Source organism: Cryptomeria japonica, chromosome 1 (genome assembly GCF_030272615.1).
Source record: "Cryptomeria japonica chromosome 1, Sugi_1.0, whole genome shotgun sequence".
In the NCBI taxonomy this organism is placed as follows: domain Eukaryota; kingdom Viridiplantae; phylum Streptophyta; class Pinopsida; order Cupressales; family Cupressaceae; genus Cryptomeria; species Cryptomeria japonica.
In genome coordinates, this window is record NC_081405.1 from 587533964 (window position 1) to 587548139 (window position 14176).

The 14176-nt window shown below is 34.4% G+C and overlaps 1 protein-coding gene across 1 annotated transcript; it reads left to right on the plus strand.

The window, feature by feature from the left end:
• The first annotated feature begins 10131 nt into the window (after window positions 1-10131).
• On the plus strand, window positions 10132-12119 carry LOC131029125 (transcription factor MYB3). Its single transcript, XM_057959526.2, has 3 exons — window positions 10132-10286; window positions 10399-10528; window positions 11327-12119. The coding sequence occupies exons 1-3, from the start codon at window positions 10154-10156 to the stop codon at window positions 12057-12059; spliced, it is 996 nt and encodes a 331-aa protein (XP_057815509.2). The 5' UTR covers window positions 10132-10153; the 3' UTR covers window positions 12060-12119.
• Window positions 12120-14176: the final 2057 nt, after the last annotated feature.

The window sequence follows — 14176 nt, forward strand, 5'->3', positions numbered from 1 at the left end:
TGCATATCCCTGATGAGGATCTCTTTCCTTATTTTAGAAAAGTTGTAATAAATAATCTCTCTTTGATGTAATCTCAATCCTCTACTCTTTTCAAAACTCTTGCATTCATTCATTCTAGAAGATGTTATATTTGTCTAAGACAACTCCTCTTGAAGGTAGATATCTTTTGAGCAAAGATCTCTTGTCCTCCAAGGATCTCATGTACACTTATATAGAAATATATCTCTTTTGAACTATCTTATCCTTGCTTGAAGAGTATTCCCTCTCTTGCTTGGATTTATGACAGTGTTGCATGATGGATATATTCTTGGTGTCGAAGGTAGGTATCCTTGTTCTACTTGCACACACATGCACGAGGTTGAGTGGAACTTAATGGTGTTCTCACTCTCCTCCCTTACATGGATCACCCAGATAGACTCTGGGGGCTAGTTTTTCATGTCCTTCTCTCCATGGATCACCTAGTTTTAGGGGCGATATGTTCATGGTTCCTTTACTATTCTCATGGATCACCAAAGTGTGTATTCATGCTTTCTCTCTTTTATTCCTTCTCTTTGCATTTTTTTCCATTTAAATATTTCATCTTGTGTTAGAGAGCTCTCAAATCCTCACACTCTTTGTTGTGTTGGAATTGAGGCTTAGTTCTCTTTCTTACAAAATGATTCTCCATTAGTTTTTGATCTTGTATCAAATATTCTTGTGAGCGTTTGTCATCAATCTTTTTTCAAAATTTGATGTGGTAAACATGATACCCTTTTTCAACTCACTAAAGTTAGCAAGCCGAAACAGGGGGGCATACAACTACCCTCGAATTTTCATCATCTTCCTTAGTAAGCATTTAGGTGATTTTGTGATTCTATCTAACATGTATTTTTGTAGGGTACTGATTCTAACTGTGTACTACAAATATCGCCTGGGGCTTCATCCGACAACTTGTGGATATATCCTTTTTCAAAAGATGTTTAATTTTATGTACTTTAGCTTGCATATGCACATAGTGTCATATGACCGCTAAAGTGGGGGCTAAATGTAATGTCGTAAATTGTACACCCTTGCTAGGGTGGTACAATTTCACACTTAGGTTACCACCCGCCTTAGTGTGTCTTGCATCTTGCATTTCTAATTTCCCTTTAATCATTTAATTAATTAATTTAATTAAATCAAAAGTCCTATTTCGTCACTTCCTACATTATAAAATTGGGCCCTTTACCCTAAGCATGCCCCTTTTTATTTTATTCCTCCAATTAATCATTTAATCATAAACCCTAATTGTGTCTTATTTCGACCTTTAAGGCCCAATTTCGCATATCAAAACACCTTGAAATCAGCTGTAACTTTGGGATTCTCTCTAATACCATCATATCTAACGACCCTAAAAATTTGTTGAAAAGTTGGTCGGACCGTGGCAGGAATGGACACGGTCCTTGGATTTTTTCCCGAAATTTTGGGAGCACAATTTTATGATATTATAATGCTTAACCCCAAAATATTGGTAGGAAATTCAATTCATAGGTCATCCTAAAGGTGCAATTAAGTCGAAATTAAGATCTAGGGTTTCGTACATAAGAGCTCTCTTTCTTCATTTGAAGAAAAGGAGGAACGAAGATCGATCTATCTAAGAATATAAGAACAGGTTTTTGGAGCACAAGGAGACTTCTATGTAGTGAAAGAGAAGCCTATGTGGATTCTCCAACAAAATTCATCAAGAATTTGTCAAGCATTCATCATCAATTAGGATCCTTGAAGACATTGAAGAGTAATAGGAGATTCAGTGGCAATATCTATCCCTTGGGGATTGGTATGATTTCATGTTATTTTCATGTCTTTGAATGAGCTTCTTTACATCAAATTTATATATTTGCATTCATGCTTTACATCACTTTTCATCATTGTTGTCAATTACAAGCATTTAGGGTTTACTCTTTAGGGTTGCTCTATATTGTTTGCTTTCATTTTAGGATCTTGCATACACACAAGCTTCTAGCACACATATTTTCAGTACATTATCGGTTATTTGTGGAGGTAGAAATTACCAACAAAGGGGTTTGATTGAGGCAAAACCCTATATAGCCACCTAAACCGTCCCTTTTCAGTTGCAGGTGCAGAAATAGGTACCTAGAGGTAGTTTTGGATCAGGAAAAGGCATCAACACCACCCAGAAGTCTCAAAAGTGAAGAAAAATGTCAAGGAAAAGGGCATGGTGCCCTGGTCCTACCTAGGACAGTGGCATGGTGTCATTGTCCCTCCACTTTCAGGTGAATTTTGATAGGTTGCACCCTCAGGACCTTCAGATTTTAGCCTTTTAGTTGCAGCTCTCTATCAGATTCTTAGGGACAATATCGTGGCACCCTGGTCCTGGTCAGTTTGGCCTAGTTTGAAGTATTACGTACACATCCAAAATTCCCCCCTTTCATGCTTTCAATATCTCAGTTTCAGATCTGCAAGTTTGTGCAATTTCAAGTTTATTTATGCTTCATTCTTCATCTCTTAGTCTAGTTGATCAATCAAACCCTAGTTTTTCTGATCATTTGCAATGAGAGGAATAGAAACCCTAAGAGATAATCCTTGGCTCTCTCTTTTTCACAAGAAGTTGCTAGAGTGATCTATCTTGCTAGGCTCTTTCGTATTCCCAATTTGTTGGTAAAAGTCTGATTAGGTCCTAGTCACCCAATCTCACTTTTTCCGCCACCACAAGAATATGCTTATTTGGTTCTAGATATGTGAATTTATGTGGTGTGGTTTTAAGGACATGTTCAACAGGTTCATGCAGTATTCCAGTTTAATTCTTTGGTAGTATTTTTGTTCCACAAGTGAGTTATGTTAGTCTATGCTTGGTATGTTTAATTGTGTTGTGTTTTCAATGTGTCCTATTGGGTTATCTTCTTTGGATCATACTTTTTGGTCTGGATATTATTTAGAGGTTGAGTTGGAATATTTTCATGGGTCTCAATGTGGTGTGTGGAGATTTGCATTAAGTAAATTATATTGGAAAGTGTTTGGGCTAACCAGTTGTTGAGTTTTATTGTTTATCTACATGTTACATTTGGTGCTAAATTTGGAGGATGCACTAGCATGTGTGGTTCATTTAATTTGACTTACAAGGATGTTTTGTAATGGATTTAGGTCCCCTCTATATCCTATAGTGGATCACATTGAGTGCTTTTGGTTCGGGTGGCCTAGTTTATGTAATATTGTATACTCTATTTGTGGCCAACCCTCAACTAGGTTTTTGATAATTTAACTTGTATTTAAGGAGTGTAAATGTATGAGTTGCATGATAGAAAGTGTGTGAATTAATGTGAATTGAAAGTGAATGATGTATAAGCAAATTTGGTACTACAAATGTGTGAAAGTTAGTTTGTTCACTTCTTTGATGATGATATATTCAGTGTGATAGTGCTCTAATATTGGTTAATGTCACTGTGTTTGTCATGATATTGGTCACTTGACACAATGGTTCAAGTATAATTTCATGATTAAGAGATTCCTTTCATTTTAGCTCATCTATTATTTTAGTTGCTGGAAGACAATGAATGTCTTCACAACTCTCTATATATTTCCCTAAAGCAGTGAGGTTCAATAGTTCAAGTCAATGTATATTTCCCTGAGGTTGTGTTCCTTAGCCCTACATGTCCATCAAGTGTATATTTATCCTTGGAAGTAAGGCTAAAACATTTTAATCAACTTTATTTATATTATGAGTGTGATTCTCATAATGGTTTTTCCATGTTGGGTTTTTCATGTATATTCGGTGTTCATGTGTTGATGGTTGATGTTTTCACTATTGTTCTAGTGTGTTAAAAGTTGCTTAAAGTTTGATAGATTAGTATCGTAGAAGTTCTACATTGACTCACCCCTCCTCTTAGTCCTACTATGGGTCCAGCACCTATTGCTCTATGAGTAGTATTACAATACATTTGAATGACTGTTGAATTTATTAAGACTAGTACTAGTTTCTCCATCATCTTTTTCTTCAACAACTCAAAGCTATTCTAAGCTTGAGATGTCATTTTGAGCTCCCTCTAGTCTCCTCTCATGGTCTTAGTCATTTGGTTTGTAGATGGTACTAAAAATTTTAATAAACTTTTGATAAAAACTTCCCAAGACATTAAAATATCTCTCCTCTCTAATGTTTATTGGTGTTGGCTATTCCATAGTTTATCTCACCATTTCTAGATCCATCTTCAGTCCTTCATCTAAGAAGAAAAATCCAAAATAGACCAATTTTATCTTTATAAGACTACACTTATTGATGTTGATCAACAAATTATCTTCTCTTGGCCATTAGAACACTTGTCTAATATGTTGTGGATGTTAAACCTTTGTCATGCTAAAAATTGAAATATCATCAAGGTAAATAATGAGGAACCTACCTAGGAACTCCTTCAACAATTCATTAAATGCATGAATGTATTTGGTGCATTATTTAGTCCAAAGGGAATGAATGCCACTCATACAACCCTTCATTAGTCTTGAATGCATTCTTCCATTCATCTCCTTCCTAGATTATTATATGATGGCATTAACTCTTAAGGTCAATTTTGGTGAGAATATTTCTCACCACTCAAACAATCCATGATTTCATCCATCCTTGGCAAGCTTAATCTATACATTATAGTGATCTTTTAGATGTATCTAGAGTCTTTAAATATCCTCCATTTTTAATCCTTCTTTGGTGCCAAGATAGTAGGTAATGTGCAAGGGTGTAGGCTCTTCTAGATTAATCCTTTCTTCATCAACTCTAGCACTTGTCCACTTAGCTTCACATTCTTGGTCAATATAATCTAATGTGCTACCTTTTTTGTCAAACTATCTCTAAGTATGAGATCTATGTGAAGGTTGATGCTCTTCATTAGTGTTAATCCTTCTAAAACATTCTCTGACACAATATCTTGATATTCCTTCTATATCTTAGAAACTTACTTATGTGCTACTTCATTCCCTTTTGTGGTGTCACCTCATATTCATTCATTTTTGCTCCTTGCTAGAATAAGGAAAAATCATAGATTGTTACATCTTAGTCCATCAAACAATTTCCTTGTATCCGCCATATAGATCTAACAATACTACTTACCATACTCCACTACTCTTTCTCTAGGGGAGCCAAGATATACTTCTTCCTATTTAAGGGCACAATGTAGGTGTTCTTTCCTCCATCATGTATAGCTATATAGGCACACAGTGGCATGGTATTACACAAAACTTCATCCTTGTATGACTTAATGTCAAATTTGACTAGGCATTATTCACTTATTACAATTTTGTGATCATCATGAATATAATAACCCTGGTACAAGTTCAATTGTTTCATCGTCTTCACATTTAAATTTTAGACCATCTCCTTTGAAACTAGGTTGTCCATGATACAGATGCTAATGATGACATTGTAGCACTTACCTCCTCACTTGCAAATTGTTTGGAACAGGTTCTTTCTTTCTACCTATTTCACCTCGATCTCAGTCTACATTAGGGCTCTCTGCATGGCCAATGACTCTCCCTTTTATTGATGTCATATACATCTAGATAATTTTTCTACTTCTTCCTCTACATATGTCACTCTTGCACCAAGCTATTCTTGATTTGTTGAAGTCCCTTAGTGGCACCCAAAGGCATGATGTCTTACTTGCCCACACTTAATTTTTTTTTTGTAAAATTATTCCCTTGTGAAATCCTCTTTCATTCCTCTATTATCCACCATGGTAGTGGCATTCATCACCTTCCCCCGCGTTGTAGTAGGAATATTCTTTAGGCTTCATAGCTACCATGTGATGAGTTGTGGAGACTTTGCAAGGAATGGAGACCTTGCGCACATTGCCTCTCATAGGTCTAGGATTCAGTTGCTCAGATAATGTGAATGTCGAGAGAATAATTTTTTTATAAAATATGTCCACAACTACTATTATCTGTGTATGTTGTAGTAGGGTCACCATTTAGTCTCCGTTCTAATTTGGAGAGAGAATTTTTTTTATTACATAGTAGAATTTGATAATATTCACCAAGATTCTCTCACATCACTCACAATCTAAATCTATTTAGTACATATTAATGAATAAAACTTCATTCTATTTTTCTCTTCATAGCAATAAGACCATTAGGTTACTAGGTATAATATTGAAATTCATAGACAATAATACTAAAATTGATTTTAAATTTATCTGTATCATGATCTATAAACAACAAAATAAAAAATACTATGATGAGTACTCGATTTAATATTTTTACATTAACTTTTACATTGAATTGTAATGGCTTACAAAGACTTTATTTTGTTGTTCAGACTACAAAAGTTTATATATCAGAAAATAACACTCAAATCTAATTTACCATTAACTATTATAAATTAGCATTTATTAATTACTTACTTATCTAGCCTAAATACTATATATGTAATACTAATTCCAATAGTGTTGACTACTAGTTGTATAATCTTAAGCATCAAGATCTTGCACTTTTGGTTTAGTTCACAAAATGCAAGAAAGAGGGCTAGGTTACTATTGATAATGTTAAATTTACTATCATAAGGATTTATTTCCATAGCTCAATGGTGGGTATACAATTCAAATTTATATTAATGGTTGTTATACACTTATACTACTAGTATGACGACAAGGAAACTTAAAAAAAGGACTAAACTTATTAGATTGTCAAAACTAATAGTATCTTCGATGAAAATAGGGGTTTATAGACCTTCTAAGTATAACTATGAAGCTCGTTTTGTTTTAAAAGCAACCTTCTAAAAGTCCCTAAACAAAAACCTCCAAAAATGAGAAATGATTTATTCATTAGAGAAAGGAAATAACTAACAAAATATGAATCTAACTCGTAACATGCCATACCTTTCACACTAGAAGTAATTAAAAAACTCTTGAATTAAACTAGAAAATTATCTATAATGATTAAGATAACCTTGTAATAAAGGCACAAAGGATCCATTACCAAGAAAAGTAATCAATTTTTAAATGAGCAAAAGTGGGAGAGGCGGGAGCGTAGGTGCTAGGGTTTCCTCAAGGGAGGAGGATATCAAATCTGAATATGATGGAGATGGCGAGGCTTGGATCATTGCACGGATGGCCTTTCTTGGTGAATCGATATTTGGTGACTATGTTTCATTGGGGGTTGACTGAAAGACCCTACCTTTCGCTGGGCCACTGGATTTGGTAAGTGTTTCTCTGGTATCTACGTGATTGTTGATGTTCTTTCCTTCAGATAGGTTTTTGTAGTTTTTGTGGTGCACTGGGGGGGGGGTGTGGGATATTGTGCTCTTTGTCTTGTTTCAAGCATTGTTTGTGTTCCTGGGTTAGGTTCTCTATTTTGCAAGGCTGATGGTGTGGTTGCGGCTTGGACTGGGTGTGGAGGGGTGGGCAGTGCTAAGAACGAGTTTGTTGGTGATGTTGAGGTTGGCATTTGTGGCATTTTCCCCTTTACCTCTCTCTCCATGCTCTGCCCTACTATCCTTGGCAGGTGTTGGGTGCTTTCTACAATCTTTGGGTGCTCGAAATAGGGTTTGGCTCGGGCTCAAGACTATGTGACTATTTTGGTAGATATCATCAGCTTTGGGTATGAGTAGACCCTTGACTCTCTCCTTGTTTCATCCTTGGTGAGGGTTTCTTCTGCTCCTCCTCCCCGTTTTCTTGGATCTTTACCTAAGGTGGGTTTATATCCTATTGAGGTGGAGAGGTTACTTGTGTGCTAGGCATTGAGAGGTTTATATGGGCAAACTAATTGCTCTATTCCTTGTCTTATTGAGGTGGCCCTTTCTCTTATTAAAGTAGAGACCAGGTGTGAGGGAGTGGTTTGGCTTCTGCTAGCTATGAGTGGACTCTCAGGGTTGTCGGTCTACTTTCCTCCTTGTCCTATTGAGGTGGCACTTTCTCCTATTGAGGTGGAGAGATGGGGTGAGGGAGCTTTTCAATAGCTACTATTTGTTTTGCTAGTTGACGTTGCCTATTAAAACTCCCATGGGGTTCTTCACAGAAGGGTCTGGGTATCCTGTCAAATCCCAACTTCCCAAATTGTTTTCTTTCATGTAAAAGGTTTCATGTGCCTTTACAAAACCTTGTTTCCCGAATGGTTCTTTCAAAATATATTCTTGTGAGCTCGGTTTGGTTTGGTTGTGGGAGCCTTGTCAAACCCACATTTGTAGCTGAGGGTGCCTGGTATAACCCTAATTATCTTTGTTTCTATCATGGGGCTTGCTAGATGCTGTTAATTTTCAAGGACCCAGTTTGGCCAGTGTCTATTTTTGGTTACGTTTGGGTCTTATGATGTTTTGTGGCACATAGATTCTGTTATAGGTTATGGGCACCTGGGAAAACCCTTCTCGTTGGCTAAGGGTCAGTGATTTTTTTAGTGGCTAATATTCACCAATTGGCTATTTTATAAAATTTAGAAATCAAAATTTGGCTAATAATTCAAGTTTTAAGGTGACCTAAATCGCCACATTTTTACAAAAAAATATTTTAGTCTTATTTAAATTGCCAAAGACTTTATTTTATTGAAAATTTGAACTCAAATATTCGCCAAAATATTTGATACATGATTGGATCAGATTAGCCAAAATTTTATAATTTATTATAATCAATTAAATTAATTCTCCAATAATAAATCATAATTATTAGTTACAGTAGGGTTTTATTAGCAATTTTTCATTGCCACCATTAATTCAAAATGTAATCTAATGCCCATCATTGCATTCCTTGAGGTAAATTGTAGCTACAAGTGGTAATGCTCATGGAGGTTGAGTTTCTTTTCAATTGTCGACCTCAATGGAAACCAATGGTATAAAAATAATTTTGGGCCCCATGAGTATTACAAATTTTAAGTACATTTTATTTGACAAAATACAAAAAAATTCTATTAGATTAATTTAAATTAATGACAGTAACTAAATACAATAGTGTCTACCCTTTAAACTCGTTAATGGTTTCCACCTTATGCCTCTACTTTTCTATAAGAAGTTATTTTTTTAAATGAAATTATTTGCAATAGTAATTAATACATACTTGTATTATTTTCTAAGATTCACAAAGATTTTCTACCAAAAAAATTGATGTAAAAAATTTGCCAATATAATTAATATAGTTCTTTTAAAAAATGAAAAATTGGCCAATAAAAATTATTAATTTTATCCAAAATAAATAAAAATTTGCCAAGATTTTATATCTTTTTTTAGGGGGGGTTTCTTAAAGTTATCATTACTGAGGGTGCCTGAAAAACTAGCGTCTACTATTTGTTGACCGAGTTTAGTTTTTTGTTATAGCATGCTCGTTTGAGGGCCCCTTCAAAACCTATTTTATCCTAATAAAAAACCTTGTTATAAAGACACAAGCCAAATCCTAAATAAATCCCTTATACAAGTTAAAATTATAACAATGTTTTAATCATATAAAATGAGACAGAATAAGTAAATCACCTAAATAAACTTAAATAATTAAAAATTAATAATAAAATAATAGTAATTTTGACAAGAACAAATAAAATATATATCAAGCATATTTAAAAAAATATTTATAATACCTGTATTTTTTTAGATAATTCCAACATTTTAAATATAATTTATATATTTCAAAAGAAAAGAATTATTATTATTATTATTATTATTATTATTTTCAAAAGGAAAGAATGCTATCATTTATTTCTTCTCAATCATTAGAAATCATTTAGTGTGCCATTTATAAACTAGCGTATAACTTCAAACCTAGAAAACTATACCTAGGATTTTTAAGAACACAACGTGAGTTGCCAACTATATCTTCCTTCAAAAATTTAAGCTGTAAATTACAGCCTGAAACCAGAAATATAGTACAGAGATATGAAGTACAAGGCTGCATGTAGCTGAAATTACCAGTTGTCCCAGAAGAGAAATTAAGGCAGGTGACAGAGATTAGTACTCTTCTCTTTAACTAGCATGTGACGGCATTTATTGTTTACTTTTTAAGCAGCATGTGATGCGATGTACTCTTTTCATGATTTAAATAACGTTTTACAAAAAAATTAATATAGATATAATTCTGAAATCAGTATTTATAATCAAATCGTGGGCTAATTAATCAATCTGTGAGGATTCTATAAATTTGTTTGATTATTCTCTTCTTGAGGAGTCTGCAAAAGCTTATGATCATTGTCATACTGTGCTAAAATACGCAACAATCAAAAGATGGTAAGAACGCCATGTTGCTCATATGTAGGAATGAAAAGGGGGCCTTGGACCCCAGAAGAAGATCTTCGCTTGACAAATTATATCCAAATTCATGGAGTAGGGAATTGGCGAACTCTTCCTATGAAAGCAGGTTGGTAATTTTTTAATTAATTTATGTGATTTCTCTGTTGTTTGTTGTTGTTATACTTGTTAAAAATGTTGCTGTCAATGCTACAATCAATACTTACTGTGTTATTTCAAAGGCTTGCTGCGTTGTGGAAAGGGGTGCAGGCTGCGCTGGATGAATTATCTTCGTCCTGATGTCAAGCGTGGTCATATCTCACCAGATGAAGAAGAAATGATAATAAGACTTCACAAGTTGGTTGGCAATAGGTGAGCCCTTCTTTGCATCTCAGGCAAAATAGGTCGTACTTTACTGTGTCTAATGCTATCAGTTTGTATCTTGTGGTGTCTTATATGGTTTAGCTTAAATAGAACTTTTATGTTTTAAGTTTTGTTTGTTTAGTGTCTTATGTGGGTCTTATTGAAGACGTCTAAAAAGATCAAAACATAGTGTACTGTTTAAGCCTGGTCATCTCACATTAATAACTTGCAGCTAGTTACTTTGTCCTCCAATGATGATGGAGATATGTAGAATTTGTTTCAGTTAAACAGTTTGGGGACAACGTCTTTGACCCATGTCATTGTAATTATTGAAAGATAATATTTCCTATTTGTTTTTCAACATTGTAACTGTTCTTTGATCAATATAAGAAAATAATGATTAAAGTTTAATGATTTGTTCAAAGCTACTACTTTTTTTTGAGATAGTTGATGTTGGTGCAAATAACTGACACCGAATCAGTCTTAAATAATCTTACCCAAGCTTACATAGCTAGTTGGCACTAGTTTCAGCTATATACTCGCTAACTTAACTCTATCCAAATTGAATTTCAATAATTAATAATAATCAGTCTGAAAAAAATGCCATTCAAAATGCTGAATGGAATACTATGTGTTTTCAACTCTCAACTTTTCAGTCAGTAAGCTTCTTAGCTCATTTACCAATTCTTCTCATACCAACATTACGTATTCTAATACTTCAATGGATTTTGCTCTGTTTTCTTCTGTTACAATGGAGTTTTTAAAAATGCAGCTATAATTAAAGAAAACTTGGTTCATGAATCATAGGTGGTCGTTGATAGCAGGTCGCATCCCAGGTAGAACTGACAATGAAATTAAAAATTACTGGAACACTCATCTGAGAAAGAGGTTTGCTCCGAGCAAAACGGAGCCTGCTCATAAAGAGCAAAACTTTCAACACAAAAATGGTTCTGCAGCCTCTCGCATTAATGATATAGCCAGGACTCTCTTGCCAACCGATGAAGATTATAATGGAAAAGAATACGGTTCTCAAGAGGAAGTAGAACCCATTCAGAATTTCGAGCAGAAATGTAATGTTTCTGATGCTCAGACCGCCATTAATGATTTCAGCTATGTCCTCAACAATGCGCGTAGTGCGCCATGGCCTTACGGGAACCAGCAGTCTTCATCAATGGCGATGCCATGTAACTTTGGAGCGCCATTCAATTCTGTAACAGCCACTTCAGCAGGTAATGTAAACATAACAGACATGTTCCTCACACGGTACATAAACTATGTTGAGAATCTAGCAGGGGGTGAAAGCAATATGCAATTATACAGCCCAATGCTAACAGCAGAGTACAGCACTCAATTTCCTTCATGTGGAAATGAAATTAATGATGCTCCCACAGTTGATTATCTTAACATGACGGGAGTAATGAGTGGGAAAGGTATGATTGTTAATTCAAATACAGCACAGTTTTGGGAGTCCTCCTCTGCTTTGTCTGATTGGTACTACCCACTGAATGGTTCTTCTTTTAATGTTGAAGACTACTGCTAATAGATTCAGAATACCCTAAAGTTTCTCAAATTTTGTGGGACTGATTGTACGTGACGGTGTACATGCAATCCGAGCTCCACGGCATATACTACTGGCTCTCTGGATTGAATCCGCACCTTTGACGTTTGGAAATTTGAGCAACTTTGGGGACCAAACCCAAATTCGGAGCTCTGTTGAAGTAGGACTTAATTTCTAGAATGTAAAGTCACTTCTGCTATTAAGTTATAAGCAATAGATTTTTTATTTTTAAATATTGATATTCATCGTTTACAAAGGTTGATGTGCTCCTCCTATCATTAAAACATTGCAAAATGTTAAAGATATAATAAAATTTGTTAATATTAGTTTAATCTATTATGAGAAAGTTATTAGTATAGTTTAATCTTAATTATAAATATTTTGGTGTTTTTCTTATTAATCAGTTTTATTTGCATTTGAAGTTGTAACATTATAAGTTGAAAAGAAAAACATAATGTTTAAGTTTAAGAATATTTATTAATTATAAATATTTTGGTGTTTTTCTTATTAATCAGTTTTATTTGCATTTGAAGTTGTAACATTATAAGTTGAAAAGAAAAACATAATGTTTAAGTTTAAGAATATTTACTATTATAAATATATGGTTAAAACTTTAAAAATCATAAATAGTAATAATAGTTCAATAGCTAAGATAGGATAATTCTGCTTCACATTAGACTAGCTAAATTTATGATGGTGTTCCTTGAGGTTAGTCATAAGAAAATTAAAAAAAAAGAAAAACGTTTCTAATATTGATTATAAACCATAACTTATGTACTAAAAGACTCCAAGATTTCTTAATAAGCTTTGAAATGTTGATTTACTAAAAGATAATATATGTATGAAATCAAATAATTGACATAATTCTATCTTTCATAATACTTTAAATTCAATAAATTACTTCATATATACTTGTTATATATATAATATTATAAGATTGAAATTCACTTGACTATGCAAGATGGACATACAAGTTAAAATAAGATGAAAGGGATTATATACATTGAATTTTTAAGTATGGTGTAATGGGAAATGTCACAATAGGGAGACTGTCATCTTTATTTTAATTAACTAATTTCAATACCCATTGTCTAAATAAGTTTGAGTGGTACTTTTTACCATTTTATTATAATTTTAAACGAAATTGAAGATATCAGTTTTTGACACTCCATTAACTTCTTGCTGTTCTTTCTGAACTTTCTGAACAGTAGTGTTTCATGTGAGGTCTGTTGCCCCTATTTTATTTAAAGCCAGCCCGTCTATCAGCTGGGGGTTTGGCTGTTCATTTCAGGGGGACGTGTTTGTGTATGTTGCGGGTTATTTGGCTCCTGAACTCTTGCCCCTCAAATCTTCTAGGGGCCTCTATTATGACTGTTCAGATGGAAAATGCTTTTCTCTTGCTAAAAGCTTTATTCTAGCTTTATTCATCATTGGGCTGGTTAGTTTTAAATTATACATTAAGTAATATATTAAGTCTAAAGAATGTTAGTCAATTTTGAGTTTTTAACACTTTTAAATTTAGAAATGTATTGTTAATGTGACCAAACACCTTAAACAACATATTAAGTTTAGAAAATGTCAGTCAACTCCGAATGTTTAACACTTTTAAGCTTAAAAATATAAATTTAATATCTGTTCCACTGGACTGGCCCTGATTGATATCAGGTTTGTGTCTCTCTGGCCGGTGGGTACCACTATGCATGAGGCCACGTCTAGTCTTTTTGCTCATATTCTTCACCTTGAGGGTGCCTTTGTCATCAGACTCTTGCTTTTGTGTGGAGCTCTTTGTGGAGTGCTCTATCCTCTGGATTCTGTGGTCTGCAGAGGGGATTACTCTGTTATGAGCGATTATGAGAAGGCTAATGCTAGCGTCGGTGCTTCTTTGAGAGCTGAGAGGATAATAGCGCGGTCTCAATGGCCCTTCTCACCAAGGATTTCCACAACCATTCCCACTTGGGATGTCGTTGGTACTCTGTAGGGGCCTTCCCGACAACGAGCAAAGTTTGGAGATCTGTTTCAGTAGATGATGAGAGCTTGCAAGCCCACTGTTCCGTTTCCCCAATTCGTTATTTGGGTGCATCTTCTGAGTCTTCTATTGA